General features: G+C 40.8%; 1 protein-coding gene across 2 annotated transcripts in view; it reads left to right on the plus strand.

Moving 5' to 3' along the window:
• The window catches only part of KLHL32 (kelch like family member 32), a 254,364-nt gene that overhangs the window by 143,244 nt on the left and 88,276 nt on the right, over positions 1 to 22,844 (plus strand). For both annotated transcript variants that reach the window (XM_008705018.2, XM_040627558.1), the window contains exon 6: positions 7,440 to 7,655. In XM_008705018.2, coding sequence (XP_008703240.1) covers positions 7,440 to 7,655 — 216 coding nt within the window. The remainder of the gene's footprint in view (positions 1 to 7,439; positions 7,656 to 22,844) is intronic.

Genomic DNA, 22,844 nt, shown 5'->3' on the forward strand with positions numbered 1-22,844 from the left:
AAACATAGGGATATATATATCTTTTCAAATTAGTATTTTCTGGTTTTTTTGAGGGGGAGTGTAAATAAATACCCAATAGTGGAATTACTGGATCATATGATAGTTCTACTTTTACTTTTTTGAAGAACCTTCGTACTGTTTTGTACAGTGGTTGCACCAATTTACATTCCAACCAGCCATTCACAAGGGTTCCCTCTTCTCCACATCCTTGACAATACTTGTTATTTCTTGTCTTTTTGATACCAGCCATTCTGTCTGGTGTGACGTGATGTCTCATTGTGGTTTTGATTTGTGTTTCCTGGCTGACCAGGGATGTTGAGCATCTTTTCTTGTGATTTTTGGCCATCTGTATGTCTTTTTTGGAAAAATGGCTATTCAGGTTTTCTACCCATTTTTAAATCAGATTATTAGGGTTTGGGGTTTTTCTTTTTTTTGGTTTTCAGTTATATAAGTTCTTTATATATTTTGGGTATTAACCCCTTATCACATATATCATTTGCATATATCTCCTATTCAGTGGGTTGCCTTTTCATTTTGTTGATGGTTTCCTTCTGTTTATTTTTTATTTTGGTGTAGTCCCAACAGTTTATTTTTGCTTTTGTTTCCTTTACCTGAGAAGGCTTATCTAGAAAATTATTGCTGAGGTCAATGTCAAATAAATTATTGCCTATGTTTTCTTTTCGGAGTTTTATGCTTTCCCGTCTCAGATTTGGATCTTTAAGACATTTTGAGTTTTACCTTTGTGTGTGGTATAAGAAAGTGGTTCAGTTTCATTCTTTTGCATGTGGCTGTCCAGTTTTCCCAATATTACATATTGAAGAGACTGTCTTTTCTCCATTGTATATTCTTGCCTCCTTAGTTGTAGATTAATTCATCATATAAGTGTGAGTTTATTTTAGGGCTCTTTATTTAATTGATCTATGTGTCTGTTTTTGTGCCAGTACTGTCCTGTTTTAATTGCCATAGCTTTGTGTAGTGTATCTTTAAGTCTGGGATTGTGATACCTCCAGCTTTGTTCTTAACAGTGCTTTTGCTGCTGGAAGTCCTTTGTAGTTCCCCATAAATTTTAGTATTATTTGTTCTAGTTCTGTGGAAAGCCCAGTTGGTATTTGGTAGGGATTGCATTGCATCTGTTAGTTTGCTTTAGGTAGTAGGGGCATTTTGACATTTATTCTTCTACTTCTTGAGCATGGAATATCTTTCCATTTGTTTGTGTTGTCTTCAATTTCTTTCATCAATGTTTTATAGTTGTACAGGTCTCTCACCTCCTTGGTCAAGTTTTTTCCTAGGTATTTTATTCTTTTTGGTACAATTGTAAATGGAATTGTTTTCTTAATTTTCTTTCTGCTACTTTGTTATTAGTGTATAGAAACATAATTGATTTCTGTATATTAATTTTGTCTTGCAACTTCAGTGAATTCATTTGTTACTTCTAATAGTGTTTTGGTGGAATTTTTAGAGTTTTCTATGTATGGTATCATGCCATCTGCAAATATTGTGAAAGTTTCAATTCTTCCTTACCAATTTAGATGCCTTCTATTTCCTTTTCTTTTCTGATTGCCATGGCTAGGACTTCTAGTACTATGTTGAATAAAAGTGGCAAGAGTGTATATTCTTGTCTTGCTCCTGATCTTAGAAGAAAACTCTCAATTTTTCACCACCGCATATGATGTTAGCTGTGGGTTTATCATATATGACCTTTATTATGTTGAGGTATGATCTCTCTAAACCCACTTCATTGAGTTTTCATCATGAATGGATGTTGAACTTTGTCAAATGCTTGTTCTTCATCTGTTGAGAAGATAATAAGATTTTTATCATTTGTTTTAATGATGTGTGGTGTATCATGTTTATTGATTTGTGGATATTGAACCATCCTTGCATTCCTGGAATAAATCACACTTGATTGGGTGAATGATCCTTTTAATGTATTGTTGAATGTGGTTTGCTAATATTTCATTGAGGATTTTTGCATCTATGTTCATCTGGGATATTGGCCTGTAATTCTCTCTCTCTCTCTCTTTTTTTTTTTTTTTTTTTCAGTGTCTTTGTCTAATTTTCTTATCAGGACAATGCTGGCCTTGTAGAATATATTTGAAAGCTTTTCTCTTCTCTTTTTTGGAATAGTCTCTGGAGGATAGGTATTAACTCTTCTTTAAATGTTTGGTAGAATTTCTCTGTGCAGCTGTCTGGTCCTGGACTTTTGTTTGTTGTGAGTTTTTTGATTACCAATTCAATTTTTTTTTTACTAGTAATTGGTGTGTTGAGAGTTTCTATTACTTCCTGATTCAGTTTTGGAAGATTATATATTTCTAGGAATTTATCCATTTCTTCTAGTTTGTCCAATTTGGTGGCATATAGTTTTTTGTAATAGACTCTTATAATCCTTTATATTTCTGTCGTGTCAGTTGTTACATCTCTTTTGTTTCTTATTTATTTTGTCCTGCCTCTTTTTTTCTTGATGAATCTGGGTATAGGCTTATCAATATTATTTATCTTCACAAATAATTTATCTTGAGGTAGGCCTTGTTAGTGAGTTTTTAACAGATGATCGGTATGGTCCCATTCTTGTAAAAAGAGAGGTTTTAGAGTTTTACACTTGAGGTAGAAATGTTAATTCAGGACCCTGATGTAGGATGGCTGGATAGGAGGTGATGAGAAACAGAGTAAGAACTGCTGACGAGGAAGAGCAAATAGGATTTGGTGAGTGACTGGTTATGAGGGAGGAATATTGGCCACCTTTTGAGATCCTGATATGAATGGTTGGATGTGGTCATCCAACCACATCTCCATCCATTCCATTCTGTGGAATATCCAAGAGAAGATGACCTCTTACAGGTAGTTGGGAAAATGAATTCAGAGCTGAGAGAGGTTTGGACTGCTTACATAGATGAGCAAGTCATTAACATGTGATCAGTTTACAACTCAACTGTATGTTTTTTACCTTGGCCATCCTTCTTTCCCCTGACTTAGTGGTATAGGTTTATATTACTTTGATATCTAAAGGGACCATATTCTTCATTTTCAAGTCCTTGCATCAGTGTTGAATCAGGGTTTATGGATGCCAAACAACAATGCTCAAATATACTTTATTATTCCTTGCCTACCAAAACTGCTGTCTACTTTTCATGTGCCAAGTTGTGTGTGGTGAGAGCTTTTCATTCATTATCCCCATGACAACCCTATGAGCTGGTTGAACTCTCCATTTTGTAATTGAGGAACAATGATTGACCACGGTCATGGACAATGGTAAGTATTAGGGCTGGATTTGAACCAGGTTGACTTGATTATATGTATGGCCTTTGCTCTTCACCAATGTGGGTTGTCTCCAAGTGCCTGTGGCTGCTGATGTTCTTTTTCTGCCCCTGAATAGAATTATTCTTTCTTTTTCTCTGATATAAAAAAGACTTTTTGAAAAAAAATCTAAAATATGTATATGAAAACATTCATAGTGATTATCTCTGCATGGTGAAATATGAATGGTTTTTGTTTTCTCTTCCATACTTTTCCTGAATTTTATGGAATAAACATTGATTACTTTTTATAACTGGATACATAATGGCACTATTTTTATAACAGTGATTATTTTCTTCCATGCACAGTATTACAGGTGGTGGGCATTTAATGTAATTAACTGTTGCTTCCCACCTCCCCACATCACATTTATGAGAATCTTTAAAAGCAGCATTATTGGTAATATTTTGCTTACACATGGTCTTAGCCAAAAGGACAAGAAGTGATGATTTTGCTGAAAGCTCACAAAGCACTGACAAGAGGAATGCGTGTTGTGGCATCATGACCTCACCGAAGATGGTTTTTCTTTTTTCCCTAATCTCCCTGCTTTCTACAGTTTAACTACTCAGGTGCTAAGTACGCATGGCAAAGGGAGTGGAAACATTTGACATGTATAAAAAGCACTGGAGATTTGGGGAAATTATTATTATTATTATTTAGATTTATTTATTTGGGGGGGGCAGAAGGACAGGGAGAGAGAGAATCTTAAGCAGGCTCTACACCCGTTTTGGGGCTCAATCTCACGACCCTGAGATCATGACCCGAGCCCAAACCAAGAGTCAGACACCCAACCAACTGAGCCTCCAAGGTGCCCCAGGAAATTATATTTTTAAAGTAGAAGAGAAGAGAAATGAAAAGGTAAAGATAGGAAGTAGACTTTTAACTGATGTTTCTCTTGTACACGAACACATGCCTCAGTTTGGCTCCCTTTTGCTGTTCAGACAGACACTGACATTTGTCCATTTAGCGTCTCAGTTCTCTACTAATACGAAATACTTTGTTAGTTTGCATTTGGGGGTTATGGAAAATTAGGCCCCTTAGGAAACGAAAACATTTCAGGACTGGGGAAGCAGGCATTCAATGACTACCTTCAAAAGAAATGCAGCAGAAAAGAAGCACAATTAAGGTAAATTAATTCTCTGGTTCTCTGTAGTTTTGAATCGGCCTGCTTTTAAGCTGCAGGCATCTAATCAGAAGAAACCCAGTATCTCTCTACAAGGAAATAAAGATGCTTAATAAGGAATATTTGATTGCTGCTACATAATTCACTCCCAAACTTGTAGTTGTATATACTTTTCGGCAGGAGAAAAAATGGGGATAAAAACATTTTTTTTTTTTTTTAAGAGGGAACACAAGCAGGGAGAGTGGGAGAGGAAGAAGCAGGCTCATAGTGGAGGAGCCTGATGTGGAGCTCGATCCCATGATGCCGGGATCACGCCCTGAGCCGAAGGCAGACGCTTAACGGCTGCGCCACCGAGGCGCCCCGGGATAAAAACATTTTTGCTGGGCTCTACCTGTCCACCTTTTTAACTTGGCTGAGCTTGACTGTTTCTGCTCGCACATGCTAGCCTCTCCGTGCAGTGCTGCTGGGCACTGCCTCAGGACCTTGAGCCGTGCCTCGGACACATGCCTGGGGTATTTGAAAGGCACTGACACCACCCTGACTTTGCCCATCATGCTTCTGGGGGCCTGCAGAGTGGTTTAGCAGGACACCAAAGTTATATTCAGGACGCTGAGCAGTTAAACTTACTTCATGGATGTACTGACCAGAAAGAACGTTCATTCCATTAGGCGATGGTCCTAACTTCCTTTATGGAAGTAAGGGTTATACGTTCTTTACTCCCAGAATAAAATTTACCAATCCTAAAAAGTAAGATTTGGAGAAGCAAGTTTAAACATTATTTGAAATAATTGGTGCTAGAGTTAAAATCTTCAGGATTCCTTTGATAAAATCTGCTGAACGGGACGCCAGTATATTTTGATTGAATGTCTGTGAGTGGACTCTTAGATATTTGAGTTGCAATGGATTTTAGTGGTCATCTGTAGTAAACTTCATTTTAAAGATAAGCATCTATTCCTTTTCAATTGTGTTGGCAAATAGAGCTATTAGGAGCCAGAATCTTATGCTGATTCCTGAAGTCATCTAGCTTGACTCCTGTTAGAATATAATTAAAGTCGTCTCCCATCCAAAGAAATAGAATCCCCCCCAAAAATAAATAAATAAAATAAAATCAGGTAGCTGTGATGATGATGCAGCTGTTACCAAAAGAGCTGTTTTTACAATTTTCCTTATTAACATTTCATTCTGTAGAGCAGCACATAATGGGAGCCACGTATGTCATTGTAAATTTTCTAGTAGCTACATTAAAAAAAGTAAAAAGAAACAGGTGAAATTAATTATAATTATATATTGAACCTACTGTATCCAGAAGAATATTATTTTAACATACAATCAATATAAAATTATTAATGACATATTTTACATTGTTTTTCTTCTTTATCTTTTTTCTGTCTTTAACACTTAAAGCACCTCTCAAATCAGACTAGCCATATTTTACGTGCTCAGGAGCCACTTGTGGCTAGGAGCTACCATGCTGGACAGCACAGATTTGGAACGTATTCCTTTAGACTTTCAAACATTCTAGAAACAAATACATTCAAATAGAATATAAATATCTTAGAACAAGTTCTTAATATTTTTGAATAACTAGGAAAGGGGAAACTGTTGAAAATTACTTAAGTCAGTGGAGTGAAATAGCTATCTGATGGTATTCTGCATTCCTTAAGCTAGTGGAAAATACTGCTCACATATTAAAAATTTCAAGTTAAGAATGGGGGGGGGGTGCCTGGGTAGCGCAGTCGTTAAGCGTCTGCCTTTGGCTCAGGGCGTGATCCCGGCGTTCCGGGATCGAGTCCCACATCAGGCTCCTCCGCTGGGAGCCTGCTTCTTCCTCTCCCACTCCCCTGCTGTGTTCCCTCTCTCGCTGGCTGTCTCTCTGTCACATAAATAAATAAAATCTTAAAAAAAAAAAAAAAGATTGGGGGGAAACAGGACGTTCATTCTACTTGAAATAGGTACGTTTTCTATCATCAAGCCTGTGTGCCCACTGTGATTCCTGCAGAGTTAAAGAAAGTTTCCACAGGAATCATGGCTCTCTGGGGGCTTTATTTTAGAGCCATGGCTGAACTTGAGAACTGGTAGAGACAGGGAAAATCCCTCCCAAAATGAGCATTGCTATAGGAACTCTGAATAAGAAGAAAAGATTGTCATTGCTTTTTTGAATGTTTGAGGCTAACAAAAAATAAAGAACAATTATAAATTTTTCATCTTGGGTAGGTTCAATATAGAATTATTCAGGACAGGAATCTTTTCGGTGAGATTCCTTCATTTCCTGAGACCTTATATGTGAAAATATGTGTTTTGATCTCATTAAGTCAGGATGGGTTGTTTTTACTCAAAGACATACCTCATTTGAAGTTTTAGAAAAAGTAGAGTCAGTGTGTCTTCATATAGTTTGTGTCATCTCATCATGACTCCTACTTTACCTGCCCTCACATTTTCTGTAGTGGAACAAACTTCTCACCTGAGAACTGTAAGATATGGAAAGGGTAGAAAAATCAATTTTCTTCATTGGTAAAACGTTTTTTGAAAAGTTGCAAAGTAACATTTCAGTCAGTGAAGCCAGAAACTCCTTTCAACCCCTTTATTAAGACGTCTTTAGGGCACCTGGGTGGCTCAAGTCCGTGAAGCGTCTGCTTTCGGTTCAGGTCATGATCCCAGGGTCCTGGGATCGATTTCGGCGTCAGGCTCCCTGCTCAGCGGGGAATCTGCTTCTCCCTCTGCCCCTCCCCTCTTCATGCTCTCTCTCTCAAAAATAAATAAAAAATCTTTAAAAATATGTCTTTAAATATATGGATTTTTAAGAGGGGCAAAGTGAGGGGAAATGGTGAATTCTAGAACATGCTGTTCTCTGCCAGAGTCTCATAATTAAGGGATTTTTTTTTTTTTACTTTATCAGTGGAATCCCATTTCCCCCACTCCTGTCAAACCTTAGTGAGTCCGTCTGAATTTCGTGCCTGCTCTTTCTTGGATTAATTTCTAAGAGATCTTTTTTTCCCCCATTTTTATTTTTTTTGGCACCCAGGAATTAAATAGCTTTAATTACTTGGATCTGTACAGACTTGCTGACCTCTTTAACCTCACTTTGCTGGAGAAGGCAGTGATCGATTTCTTAGTGAAACATCTCTCTGAGCTCCTGAAGAGTCGCCCAGAAGACGTTCTAACGCTTCCTTGTTGTCTGCTCCAGGAGGTCCTGAAGAGTGACCGCCTGACCTCCCTGAGTGAAGAGCAGATCTGGCAGGTAAGGGCGCCCTGCATGGGTCTTCCTTCGGCAGGGAAAAGGCACAGAATGGGTAAAAGTTGAACAGTTGAGGAACAATGGTAACTGTTGTGTCTGGTTTGGTTCTCCTCAGTCAAGGTCAGAAGTCGTGCTCCCTTGATGGGCAAGTGATTGGAGGACACCAGCCCTTGAGGCTCGGAAGCCTCAGCCTCTGCTCAGCTTTCCGTGGGCTGTCACAGGGGTGGTTTCTCAGACCCTTGCTGGAGCTTCCCAAAACCCTAAGGGGGGTTTACATCAGAAAGAGTCAAGAATTGCTTTCTCCGGATAAAGATGGTTACTTAAACTGAATATGAGAAAATGGATTGTCAAGTGCCATATATGCGTATTTAAGACCAATGGAATCAGAATAGATTCTGGGCTTTCCTGTAAACAATTCAGAAACATTTCTTTGTTGCAGCCGAGAGCAGCTGGGGTCTTAAATGAAACGAAGCCCTTCTTGCGCTGCAGTGGGAAATCTCCCTCCTTATTCCATTCTGCATTCATTGCCATTTTCTTATAAGCCCTGCCTTTTGCCTGACGTAGCATTCTTTCCGAATATCCTTTGTCTAGGGAATGGGAGGATGTTTTGTGTTTTCGAGTTGATTATTCAGTTTAAATCCTTTTCTACTCATCCCCACTGGCTTTACTTGAACAATCCACATGGTGTCTTTGGGAAACAGTCAGAGCCCATCTTCTCCCTTTGGTTTTACATCGCCCGCCTCACTCCCTGAACACTGGCTAAGCCATCTTGTTGTACCTTCACGATTTCACGATTGATTGATTTGTATACAGAATACATGAAATAAAAACAAATTAAATACACATTTTATTTATATACATGATCATGCTGTTTATATACAGAATACAAGAGAAAATATGAAGTCTTCTGTTAGCTGACGGGGCAGTAAGTTCCTGGTATCTTAGCAAATGACCTTCGGAGAGTGCTCTTAACTCTGGCCGGAGCAGGCGGAGGTAGCTGTTAATTATCCAGCACCTGACTCTACTCACTGATAATACAATTTTCCTGATGTCTTCCTCCCTTATTTCTTTCTTTGTATTCCATTAATCAGCAACTTCCTTCTTTACTTGTGCTTCACCAGTGAGGATGATAAGAGCGATGGTGTAGTGAGGGCCTTCCAGGACCCAGACTCTTTGCAAACTTATTGACTTATTGTCACAATGGGCTTGAAGGATCGTTGTTATCACCCCATCTTCCAGAGGAGCGAAGTGGGGCTTGAGTGCCTTGCTCAGGGTTACAGAGCAGAGCCACTACAAATACAAGTCTGCAGACACCTGTCCTCATCTCTCCAGCATTCCACTCTGTTTTGACAAAGAAAATATAAGGAAAAAGAATAAGCTATATATTTTTTCCTGCTTCTTAGGTATTTGTGATAATGTTTGTTCAGGCAGAGGTCAAAAATTGGTGAGGATGAGTTTTTGGTATGAATTTTAATTATCTGTGGTTCTCCCCTATAAACACAAATCATCAGCATTTTCTGGTCAATTCAAAGTGGGAGGTTGCCAAATTTTTCTTCACTTCCCAAAGGAGAAAGAAAGACTTGGAATGAATTCTGCATTTAATTATTTCTAACTGAATTGAGATCTGAGCCAGTCATCCTTGTGGCTTCTATCTCCTTTTGTGGCATGGTTGAAAAGACTGCCAGAGAGGTAATGTGCAGATGTCTGAGTATCCAAAAAGAAAAAAAAAAATCCATACTGTCCACTTAAGAGTTATCATAATTGCCTCTCTAAAGGTTACCAATATTATCATGTAGAATTTTAAAAACTGCTTTCTGCTGCAGGCAATATCTTTTTTGTACCTGGTCCTCAAGAAAGAATTAAAAGACTCACATAAATATGATCAATTTAGGCATTCAGCAGGCAATAAGAAACTGTTTTTGCTTTATCTTAGTAAATAAGTAATTCCCTCCTACTCAACCCAATAGAGATAAATTAAATCAGACCAGCTATATTGCCTCAAGTATAGTTAAGTTCGTCATTTTTGCTGAGGTTATACTAGCAATGCAATATACCATGGAAGAATCTAATATTCAGCCCAGGGTGAAGATTGGGTATGCCAGAGGATTAGTGTCAGGGTGCTTTATACAAGTGAATCTTGATGGACAGGCTGGAGACAGATCTACAGAATCTCATTAAATTGCTGAATTGTTCATTATGGAACGTTCTCACTGTAATAAAGTGCTCATTGACTTTGACAAATCCCCATCCCATGTCTTAAAGAAGAACAGTGAAGCAATGGGTGTGGGGGAGGAGAAAGGAAATTGACACAAAGTAGGACAGGTAATAGAAAAGCGGATGGAGGGGTAGGGCTCTTTGATTAATATGTGCAACTAGTAACTTAAGGCGAGAACCCAGTAAACACACGCACGCGCACACCCGCGCACACACACCCACACGTGTGCACGCATGTTTACACATGTGCTTCTTCCACTGTCAACCAATAATATAATCTGGGACATTCCCTTTCTTTCGGGAAAAGGTCTCATTTTCATTATTCACCAGATTTCACGCAGTCTGTCTCTGAAGACGTCATAAGAACCTTCAAATTATCCTCACTGAACAAACTCTTTTTAACTTTCTCCTGCTGTCCCTTATCCACTTCCTTTCCTGATAAAATGTGCTGCAGGCTGTAATAACCATTCTGTGGGTCTGGAAACCTGTGAAATCCCCCAAGATTATGCCTTCTATCTGCTCTTTTTTCCCCCCCATCTGACCTTTTTAAACTTTAAGTCTCTTCTCTCACAGAAAGCTTCTTCATCCCCCATAAACAATCTTTTCCTCCCTTCCATGGCCTGAAACTACTTGGCCTGTGGGGTAACTTGTCTTTACATTCATGGGGTAACATGGAGACTTGCACCATATACACACTTTAGTCCCCTCAGAAAAATGCTTTTTAAAAAATTCCGTTCAGTTCAGCTTAACAATTTGGTCTGATGTTTCAAGGCTAGCGATTTCTAGGTTCCAGAAAAGACACCAAATTGGTTATGGGGCTCAAAGAAACAGGGGACTAAGAATGAGCAAATTAGCTGGAGAGGAAATGTGGGGCATGAGGTCACATGCGTTCGTGACCTGGCAAATCTCCACCAGTTTTGTTTGGCTTTCGTGTTTTAGCTCTAATGTAGGACTTTGTTTCAGTAGGGTCTTGTTAAATTTTTCCTGTTAGATTCAACATAGAGTTTCGGACTGCTGAGCGGGGGTCCTGCTATAAACCTTGAGTGAGATCATGAAACCATTCCATACCACTCCCATGGACTGGGTCTGTTTTCATTTTCACAGGAAGTGCTGTCTAATCCGTTTCTTTCCTGGAACAGATTCTACCCCAGATTCTCTTTTACCAGAATGAGGGCTCAGACCTCACTTTCCATGGGAGTGGAAAAAGCCTGAATATGATGTGAATTCTTACATTTGCTAGCACACGGAGCAGATATGGTTCTCCATCCATCACTATTTATTGAGCACCTATGAAATGCCCAAAACCATGTTGGAGTGTAAGGCCAAGTACAGGTTTGTTAACTCAGTTTTCCTCTGCCATGCCTCACCCCAAATAGGAGGGATCCTTATGGTTTTTTTTTTTTTTTTTTTTTTAAGATTTACTTATTTATTTTTAGAGAGAAAGTTGGGGTTGTGGCAGAGGGAGAGGAAGAGAGAGAATCTCAAGCAGGCTCCCCGCTGAGCATGGAGCCCAACAGGGCTTGATCTCAGGACCCTGAGATGATGATTTGAGCCAAAATCAAGAGTCAGATGCTTAACCGACTGAGCCACCAAGGTGCCCCTGATTTTTAACCATTAGTTTGGCTGTCTGGATTATTATTTCATCTCTGAAGTAGCAGAAACAAGAAGGATATTTAAAATGGATACAGATAGTTTGTGGAAATAAAAGTGAATGTTATGTGCTAGGTGCCGTGTTAGAAGCTAGATCCTGGGGTAAAAAGCTTTCTAGAAGTATTCCATTATTGGGTTAGAGAGATTTAGTTTAGTTTCATCTCTGAACATGGAGAATTTTGGTTTTCCTTCAATTATTAATTTATTTACTAATTGCTATTTTCAGTGAAGAGGACTAACTATAAGAACAGTACCTACATCAACGCTTTCTTTCTTTCTTAACCTTGGGTTGAGGGCCCCTCCTTTTGTATTTTGACCAAACAATTCAGTGGTCACATCACTGATGTTAAACAGGATCAGACCTTAGCAGGACAGTCTCCTTTTCCCTGGTCACGTTCTACTTTGGTATGGCAAGAGGGATGAGTCCCCTGGTTTGGGGTTGGGGGTAATCGTGTTTACATTTGTCTTTGGCTGTGTGTCCCCAGAGGCAGAGGCTGTGCCTGTTATGTTTGCATTGAACACTGCCTTGTTCTCTTGCTCTCTATAAATAATAAATAAAAACAATAACATAGAGTTTTCATATTAAAATGTATTGAATATTATAATGCATCGAATGGATAAAAATATATCCTGCTATTCCTACACTGGGCTGGGTTTATTCTAGGAATTGGTATACAAAATGAGTTTGGCCTTTTATTTTAAAAATTTATTTATTTATTTATTTTTGAAGTAGGCTCCACACCCAGCATGGAGCCCAACACGGGGCTTGAACTCAAAACCCTGAGATCTAGACCTGAGCTGAGATCAAGAGTCAGCTGCTTAAGCAACTGAACCACCCAGGCGCCCCTGAGTTTGGCCTTTTAAAAAACTGCATTTTTCCTTATATTTTTGTTGGAAATTTGCTTCCATAAGTCATACTATTAATGACACATTTACTTTATATCTTTAGAGATACGAGTCACACATTGTTTAGAGTAGTCAACAACCTCAGATGCCGTGTTTTTGTGACAAGCCCCTTCCAGGCTTTTATCTGTACCACAAATTCACCCACTTATGGTTTGATTTAAAAGGAGTCCCAGAAGGTGAGCCCAAACAAAAAGCAACTAGCCCTTTATGGCTAGAAAGCAGAGGGCACTAGTGATCCACGCAACTTTCATCTTTTATCTTTTACATTATAAATTGATCCAAATGTACTTCTGGCCAGGGAGAAGCAAGGACTTCGAACAGTACTGTAAGTTAAACAGCACTGTCATAATACTTCATATTTGAATATCATACCACAGTTTCAAGAATGCTCCTGCATTTATCTTGCTTTGCTGTCCTGTGGTGCAAAGGGAGAAACTGAGGTAACAAGGCTAGAGATCAAATTCATGTCTTCTAATTCATGGGCCCTTCCTACTTTGGTCCATAGCTTCTAAATTCATAACAAAAGCTCAAAAGTACTTGGGAGTGATGGACACAGAGGTGCATCAGATTAATCCTGTGACTTTATTTTTTTTTTTTAAGATTTTATTTATTTATTTGTCAGAAAGAGAGAGAGCACAAGCACGGGGAGCGGCAGCAGAGGGAGAGGGAAGAGGAGACTCCCTGCTGAGCAGGGAGCCCGATGTGGGACTCGATCCCAGGACCCTGAAATCTGCCAAAGGCAGATGCTTAACCGACTGAGCCACCCAGGTGTCCCTCCTGTGACTTTGATAGAAATTTGGAAGGGCTGGACCATTCGTGTCCTCTGTTGTGATGCCCACAGATCGAAAGGGCAACAGCCAAGCCTGCCTCCTTTCATGTGTGGCCGTGGTGTTAGTTCTGACTCTGCTCCGTGGCATGCACTTCATTCATTCCTTCGTTTATTTCAAATCGTTGTTGCGTGTCTGCCCTGCCCAGTCGTGTTACTGAGTGCTACTTTTGCCTGCTACATCATGGGCTCTGGGCAGTCAGAGTGGAAAGGACTGACACGGCCCTGCTTTTGTGGGTCTTAGAAGCTTCCCACCTGCTACTCTTTCCCACCATGCTTGATTCCTTCCCAGTGGGGACGGACCTGTGCCAAATAGTTTGCTAATTTGGGGCGTGTTGACATGATCTGGGTATGTTGGAAAATGAAATGCTGTTGTCTGGACATTTCAACGCGACATAGCGTCCCTTTCCCTTTTCCTCAGTGCTTTATTCATTGTTACCTCTTGTTCATCGTATGTGCCCGCTAAACAGCTTTGCAAACCTTTGTCGATCCGGGTGGTACAGTCCAAGCCTCAAAGAAATCAGACTGTGGGTGGTCATTTAATCAGAAAATTCTGTGAGAGCGTTATTTTTAACACTTGGACCTTGGTAACTAGAATTGGAATAAAACGCCGTGGCCTGAAAACTCTCATCCCCAAACAAAACTGTAATCGTTTATTATATTCCCACCCTTCCTCAATTCAATTTCATATATGCATGTGGCATTAGTATTTTTTTCAGATAGGTACTTTCTGGGCATCTTCGTGGTATCCCATTTTGTTTTTTTACTTCCCAGTCCTTAACCTAATGAAACGTTTACCATTTCTCGGTTTTCTTGATGAAACATCTGGCACTCCCTCCCCGCTAGCTACGGCCTTGTCTACAAATGTAATGAGGATACCTCTGCTTCCTTCTTGTGGGTGTTGGGGAAGAGAATAATCTGTGGCTCCCTCCCATCCCAAATAGTGCTGTGCCCAGCGGATGTTTTATCCTCTGAGGGCCCCCAGCGGGACACCGCGCAACACTGCTATTTCAGGGCTTGGTGGTCGAAGCTGCTGGGTGTACGGTTAGTCATTCCTCCTGATGCACGTGCGGCTAATTCCTCAGTGAGGACGCATCCCAGAGGAGCTTGACTGGTGGCCTTGCCGTTGTTCGCCTGGGCTGTGTGCCTTTGCACGATGCATGACACGTTCATTTCAGAGGGACTTTGCTTCGGCTAATCCTCAGCACTAGAGCTGTGCGTCGTCAAGTGGCTGCGAGGGGCAGCGATTATCAGAAATTACAGGAGACCTAACTTGTATTCATGTGCCGTTGTTCCCATGAGTTAATCGGGTTTTTTTCTTTTTTTTTTTTTTAAAGTGAGCACAACAGAACAACAAGGTGATTTATGAGATATGACATATTTATGTTCTCGGCTTCTAATTTTCACTGTGATTCATGTTGTTTCCAGACTGATACTTTGTTGTTGCTGCTGTGCGAAGGAAAAAGATGGCTGGAGAATATTACTTATGCATTGGTGGCCTGCAGTAATATTTGCTGCTACCTGGGTTATCAGGGATTTAAAAATAAAACCCAACTATAAGCTATAGACGAGGTAGAAACCCTGAGGCGAGGCACAGAAGTTCATCAATAATAATAGCAACAATAACAATAGTTTATAATCCCGGAGAGCTTTATATTTTAAAAGCATTTTTCTGTACATAATTTCATTTGAGTCTCTCATCAGCCTGTTAAGGTTGATAAAGCAAATATTACCCAGATTTTAACAAGTCAGGAAACTGAAGCTCACAGAGGGTAAGTGACTGACTCACTTCACAGCATACGTTCAACGTAGGTCGCACTGTATTCTCTTGAAATATACCAGATCTCTAAGAAAGCAGGAACTCAAAGTACCTGATATGTCTTCTCCTACGTCAAAGAGGTTCCACTAACCTATAATGAGTAATCCAGCAGTATACATTTCCTAATAAATTACCAATTTTCCTTTTCACCTGTTGCACAGCTTTGTGGGAAGTTGCAAACATGACTCCAATACAAAGCAGTAGGAGAAAGTGTAGCTGAGGGTCTTTCTTTATCAGAGCCTGGAAAATTGGGGCTCTAGGTGCTTTGATGAGGAGAAGTGACTGGAGAATTCTGACTGAGGCAGGGAACCACCTTGCCTTCCTTCGAGGCACAGGTGATGAAGGATGAAGCAGGAAGAGAAGGCCCATAAGGGAGGATCACTTTAAAATCCTATCAAGGGATTTAAATCAGTCTGAAAGAGAACCTGGAGCACCATTATTTTCGCTGCAGCTGTGTAGACAGTGCGTTGGGAAGTCTGCAGGCAGTTAGAAATTGGATGGAATGAATGGAAATGATTAATCATTATATTTTTATTTTATAAACAACACATTGAGAAGTTAGAAATTTAGGTAGCAGAAACTGACAGCTGGGTGATGGCCTAAATAGGAGGCTTAAGAGAAAAGGAGAAAAAAATTAATTTATTGGAATTGATAAATGTTAGTCTCTTTCCAAGGAAAGGAGTCTGTGGCCCGTATCCTGCATCCCAGACTATTTCTATGGGAATCCTTATCAGGCCAGTTGAGTGTCCAGTGGCCACGGAGACCATAGAGAAGTCCTGTTCTGGGCATTCTAAGGGACAGGATCTTGAAATTAACCATGGAATGGCTCAGAGGCTGCAGAATTATTTATATTCGAAAGAGATGTAGAAGCCTTGACGTTGATTGTTGAGTACTGACATCCTTACCCACTGCTTCTCCCACTCCTGCCTCCAGAACTTTTGCTTCCAGTAAAAATAACTTGGCGCATCCAGAGGAAAAGGTGGCCATTCTAGAAAAGATAACAATCCTCGGCAGCGTTCCTAAAGATATTTCTCAGACTTCTTGTGCCCACAGTACAGAGTCATATGTTCTCTGGGTTGAGGTTCTACTCCCTAGTCTGACCACTTCTTCGTGACTTGGGGTGACACACTGGAGGAGTGCAAACAGACTTCGATGTTCTGGTAGACAAAACATAACCAGGAAGAAAAATCCTCTCAGGAAAAAAAGAAATTCTTGATGAATTCTAGAGCTAGACATCAAAAATTCTGGACGTTGCTCCCCTTTGTCTAGAGAAAATATTACAAGGCAGTGTCAGTAAGTGACACAGACATTACTTACGCTTCAAGAAGAGAAGCCAAAAGGAGCCCTGCAAGCAGGAGGTGAATGCACACATCTTTCTGTGTGTTCTTGTTGACGAAAAATGCCCACACGCTGCCTCCTCTGACCACACCAGGAAATCAGGAAATTGAAGGAGTGATGGATGGTGCTCTGAAGTTTAAATGTTTTAGAAGGACCTATCTTATTAACACTTTAAAACAAGTGAGCATAATATCATTAATTTTGATTAATTCATTTGCTCTTAATATAGCTTTTAATTTGTAATTCTATGTGAATGACAATGTAATTTAGCATTAATTATACTAAATTGACTATAAGTCAGCCAATCACAATGGGAAATTACTCACAGCTGAAAGTAAAACTGAACCTCTCCATCCACAAAGGACAGCACTTCGTGAGGAGGCAAATGCAGTTTAGGCATCCCTCTCTTTGGCTGTGAGAATGACATTGGACTTGCGGAGGACTGTGAGCGATTTCTTATTCTGCCCACTTCTGGGACTATTCACTCTTTGGAGTGAAGCCCAATTAGATAATAAACAAAGGGTTTGACTTATCAGGTTTGCCAACTGCGCTGAAGAATATTTCTGCCTTTCTCATTTCTTGCACGATTTAGGCCATGTAGAGGGACTGGTGCGTGGGAACTATCATTTCCACACTTCTCGGGTTTGGGGGGTGAGAACAGGTGTTTACCCAGCCTGGCTTGTGTTTCGTCTTCATGCTCTGTGGACCAGCTAGGAAATCCTGTTTCAAATTGAGTTCAGTGTCACGAAGTCACTCCTCTTTGGTGCACACACAGACTGCCTTGTGAGCAGAGGGAGTCACGCCTTAAAAAGCCAACACCGCACTGGGAGAAGAGCTAGTCCATCAGGCGATGCTGGAGTATTTGTCACCGGGACAGCATGCTGGAGATGCCTGTGTGCACACGGGAAGTAAAGTGGCCACCGAAGAGTATGGGCCTTGAGAACGCGGCAAGAGAGCAGGGCTGGATTTGGAGAACACTTGGGATGGAACCCTTTGCCAGATAGCTTCCTTTGAGGATTGTCTCTTAACTAACAATCAAAAGAGAAACTTTGAGGTGCTGGAGAAAGCAAGTCATAGGACAGTCAGCAATATCCTGCTTGAAGTGTGTTTCATGTAGGAGGAACTGTGGGAATTTTGCACATTCTGTGTACATTTCTGGTGATCCGTTGACTCGTAAAGGAGGTCTAGGTACGAGGGAATGAATTTTGCTAAATATCGCGTGGAAAATTTCAGGCTGTGTTTAATAACTCTTTATTTTGTTAATTACATGCCCCTATGCCGTCATTCCAACTCACAATCTAGCAAATAAAATGGCCTAAATTTTATGTAAAAATTTTGAGTGGAGAGGTTAAAAACCATGCTGAATCTTGAGCCAGCAGCCACCCCGTCCCCCGTCTCTTCCACACGTGCAGGCGGGGTTCACACCGTACGCACACTCGCAGGTAGACACACGGAAATTAGATGCATATTCATCTTTGCAGCTAAAAGGCTTTCCTTTGTGTTGCAGTACTGTCCTGAATCCTAGTACTCTCAGCATTGGCTGGTTGATCTCAAGACGCAAGACAAAAAATAGAAGTTAGAAGCTTATTTTTGCCACTCCAAGTGTGTATTCCATTCGTCATTCAATTTTTTAAGGATGTTAATGTCTGTAGTTTGTTAACAATAACTGCTATGTAGGGGCGCCTGGGTGGCTCAGTCGGTTAAGCGGCTGCCCTCGGCTCAGGTCATGGTCTCAGGGTCCTGGGATCAGGCCCCATGTCAGGCTCCCTTGCTGAGCTTCTCCTTCTCCCTCTGCCCTTCCCCCTGCTCATGTTCTCTCTCTCTAATAAATAAATAAAATCTTAAAAAAAAAAAAAAAAGTAACTGCTATGTAAATGCAGTTTTATAGTGTTTTGGTTTTCTCCAAATTCCTTTTAGGGCAAGTTTAGCCTCGCCTATCACAGAATTTCTTATTCCTTTTCCCCAAATACTCTTTGGGGTACCAGCATTAGGGTTGGTGTGTTCCAGCCCCTTTCCTACTTGTGGTTCCCAGCATAGCTTCATGTTCTCAGCCAAAAACAACCCCTATTTGACACATATCCTCTGACGGGTGAGTGCTTTTGAGCCTTGAATGTGGTGTTCTTCGAGGCCAGGAAGGATTTGGGGCAGAGGACCTAGTACCGAAGCAAACAGAGCAGTGGGTTGAGAGAAAACATTCACAGGGTATTTCTGCCCTCGGTTTTATCTTCTCATCATTTAGAATGCCAGCGGAATAAATGGGTCTGTTAATCAAACAGCGCTGAGAGGTTAGGTCATTGGAAGCCTTTTTAGTCATTTTGTGCTTTTCAAGAGTGAATTTGTTAGAATTATGCTGAATACCCACTTAAAGCCTCAGCTGATAACCCTACCTGTGTTTTATAACTCTGCACTGTCAGAACTCATAATAAGTCAAACATTCTTTCAGTGGTGCTCATAAGGGAGGGAAAAAACCCCCACAAATTTAAGAGTAATTTCAGATTGTAAATGAAAAGGAGAGGCACGACTGTTCATTTGCACCAATCATGCCTTCCTTTCATCTGCTCTGATTAGGCCTGGTGCGGTTTCATCAGACCCCTCCATCACCGAGCTGTCACTCCAGCCGTCTGTTGATTGAAAACAATCAAGGCTCTGATGGCACAATTATTCTGACCCTTTAACTAGAGGCTGCTGTGATAATGAAAGGTTGATTATGATAGTTTGTGCCTCTTTCAGTTTGCCAAGAAGGTTAATTTGGGCATCAGACGGATGTTTAATGGGCGCTTGCTGGCTACACTGAGGTAAATGAGAACGTGCGGTCTTGGATATTGCACGGATATAGTTTGGCTGTCAATCATTGTCATTTGGAGTTTGTGCCTCACACTCTGGAAATCACATTTTATTTTTTCCTTGGGATTTAATTTATTCTGTGCCCTGAGGAAGTTCTTTCACTCGGTGACCTTCACAGCGGCTTTCTCTGCCTTTTTTTTTTCTTTTTTTCAAATGGAGCTCAAAGGCAAAACACATCTAGAAGAGCATTTTTCTTTCATTTTCACTTAAAAATGGAAACTTTAAAAATCCATCCTTATCACTGCCTTCCAATAGAGCAAATGTTTCGATTCCGATTGTGCAGTGGGGAAGCATAAACGACAGATACTTGGGCCAGTTTGCTAATGCAGCAGCTCGCGCCGTGGTTCTGCGCCGTTTCTGACACTAACCAGCCAGCCCAGGAAATTCAAATGGGCGCGTTCGTGGAAGTGGAGCTTCCGTTTCTCCTGACGGTTCCCTCACTAGCATGTCTCCCAACGATGTGTTGAATTCCTGTTTCCAAGCGCAGCATCTTCCTCCGTTTGCCTCCTTCTTGGGAAGCGTAGGGGAGAGGTGGAGGCAGGGAGACAGAAGTGTGTCTGCAGCAGTAAGGAGGCTATTAGAAGTTGCGGCCATCAGTTTGTATCAGTTCAGCACCTCATGCTGTTGGGAACATAGGCGGCCACCTCATTATGCTGGTGCTTACAGTATGTGGCTCACGACAACCCTCTTGGCTGCGTACCTTTTAAAAAGAAAAATAGAGCAAAAGAAAAAATAAAGAAACCCTGTGATTACCGTCTCCCGGCTGCACACAGTGGTCTCCTGGATTAGACACCTGAGAGCGAGCCTCATTGTTCTGCTTTTGCATTTGTGTTGTCTTCAGTTTCTTTCCCCCCCGGCGAACGTTCAGCAGCGTATTTCTGTCTCGCCTTGGACATTTTTCTCACATGTCAAGTCAATTGTAAAACAATTAAGTCTATAGATGTTAAGGTGACAGCATCATAATGATTATAATTTCACTTCAAGTATTCTATTTCACATTATTTATTTCTTGTGTGCTTTTTTAAAGTAAGCTATTCATTTTTGAATAGTAAAGAGAGCCATTAAGTGATAATTCAGTCTCACCTGAAGAGGCTGCAAAAATGAATTAAGTCATTGGATTCAGTTACTGTCTTAATGCGGTCCTTATTTAAGCAACAGTGCTATTTAAAATGTTTATTTAAAAAGAAATGAGAATAGGATTGGAAGCACATGTGCACACACATGCGCGTGCACACACACACACACACACACACACACACACGGTCTTACCAGATTCTTTGCCACATTGGACCACAAGTGATTAGTTTTGTTTAGCTGTATGGACAGCGCAGATAAAATAGTCCTCAGGGATGCTTAGTAAAATCATCGATTAGTTATGTCTTGTTTTGTTGAAGTAATGGGGAGTTAAAAGGTAATTAGGGGAGAAATGTCAAATCAGTCCATAGCTTCTGGTACTTAAAAAAGTAGGATGAGGTTCAGTTTAATATTAATTTATAGCCTCTGTGACAACAAGTGATTTTATTTTGTAGATTCACTATGTTTGCAAATTCATGGGACTAAAGCAAAGACTGTTTCTTCTTAAAGGAAGTACAGCTCATTATTTCAAGTTGTTTTGGGTTTCTATGTTCCCTAATCTGTTGTACCTTCGATCTAACCGTGGAAAACGAACGTCCCAGACAGACTGCTTTTCCGATGCCCTCACGAGCCCTCCTGCGTGCCCACCGCTGTGCTGTCAGCTGGCTCAGTGCGCCAACACGGCATCCCCTCGTGACGTCCCCGAGGAGGTCCTGCAGAGCGCCGCACATTTCATCTCCTGGCCGGTGCTGCCATTTCTTCTGCTCCCCGCGCTGGGACTGGGCATTGGAGGCAGTTTCTCTTTCCTCTTCAGTTCTTCCAGCTCCATGTTCAGAGTGCCCCTTGCTCTTCAAACTCCTTATTCCTTCGAACCTTACACAGATGTGTGGGATCTGTAATTTCTCCAGGTTGCAGTCTCTCAATTCCCATTATTTCATGTTCGGCAAACACTTACAGGTTTCCTGTTGGGTGCCAGGCACTGGGGCTGAAACACAGCTTTCTCTCAGGGCAGCCTCTGGAATGGCTACTGCCTTATACTCATTCCTTCATCCATTGCAGTCCCTTTATCGCTCACAAGTCTCCTAAGCTTGTCAAGCCACCGGTTCTCCTGAGCTTGTCAAGCCACGGGTTCTCCTGTTTTTCCCCACATCTGTCTTCCTTGCGTGACTATTATAGATCGGTTCTCTAAGCTACTTCTCCTGGCCAAAGAATATAGGATAATCGTGCTTGGAGAATGTATCTTCTTTGATAAAAATATTACTTGTGTATTATACTCAGAGTTGTTGCAAGGGGTGAATAGAGGATTCACTGTCCCCCCAGTTCGCTCATTTCATCATAGTTGTTAGAGACTGCAGTGTGAAATATTCTGTCTAAACATCAGTGGCCAACCTGAAATTCACATAGTGACAGTGGTCAGTGGTGAGCATCGCGTTTCTGTGTCTTCTCTGCAGCTCAGAGTATAGGCTCTGGCTCCCCAGCCCCAGCACATCAGCTCTGTTCCCTTGATAGCAGAGTCTGGCCCCCAACAATGTTTAGTCATGCACTTCAGTTAGGGGGTTCGTCACTGCAATCCCTGCGCCCTGTAGCTCTAAATTGCTGTTGAAAGTGACCATTGAGGATAATGTTCTTTTTATTTGGAGGCTCCCAACGTTAAAACCTGAAATGCAGCTTAAATACTTCGGGGACGTCTAAATCCTTCATAGTAACTTTTGTTTGAGGAAGTTGACTATCTCCATATCCGTGACTTGAGGCAGCTGCGGGAGCCTAGGAAGTCCTTTTGTCGTTCAAGGTTTAATTTCAGGCGGGGAGTATGTGTGCCAGTGAACCTGCTATTGGTTCATTATTATTGAATCAGTTCATAAGGAAATATTCAAAGGCTTGATGCTCTCAGGATGCTCGAGGGCATGTTTACAAATTAAGCAGCTTTTTAAAAACCATATAATTTATATACATACACCGGCAATATTTAAAACACCCATGAGGGAAATGGCAATGTTAAAAGATGGTTTTTGCATGTGTCTGAAAATCTGCTTACAATAGACCGAATTTTCAGGATTCCAAATTTGCAGGATTTTTCTTCCCCTAATTCCAATATTCCATGTGTATATTTTACAGGGATACGTTAAGACACTTGAGGTCAAGAGTGAGCCTTGAGTTTTATGGTATTAATAGAGCTTGGAAGTGATTGGCAAATAAAAACGTACATATGTGAACTGATTAGAATCTTCCTTCTCACTAAGTAAGTAAGTTCCTGGCACATAATGGATACTCAACAAGAAATTGAGGAATGGATGAATAAAAAAAACTAAAAGAAAAGGTCCAAAGTTATATCATTTGCCTCAGAGCAACAAAACAAGAAGAAAAGTTATCAGCTCAATCAATCATTATTTCAGTGTTCTCAAGCCTGATAGCTTAATTTATATATATTTTTTCCTTGCCACCCAGTGAACTGAGTTGAGATTTGAGAGGACTTATGGACATGAATTCAAGTATTCTTAATGAGAGACTCAGGCCAAGTGAA

The sequence above is a fragment of the Ursus maritimus genome, unplaced genomic scaffold (assembly GCF_017311325.1).
Source record: "Ursus maritimus isolate PB19 unplaced genomic scaffold, ASM1731132v1 scaffold_13, whole genome shotgun sequence".
NCBI lineage: Eukaryota > Metazoa > Chordata > Mammalia > Carnivora > Ursidae > Ursus > Ursus maritimus.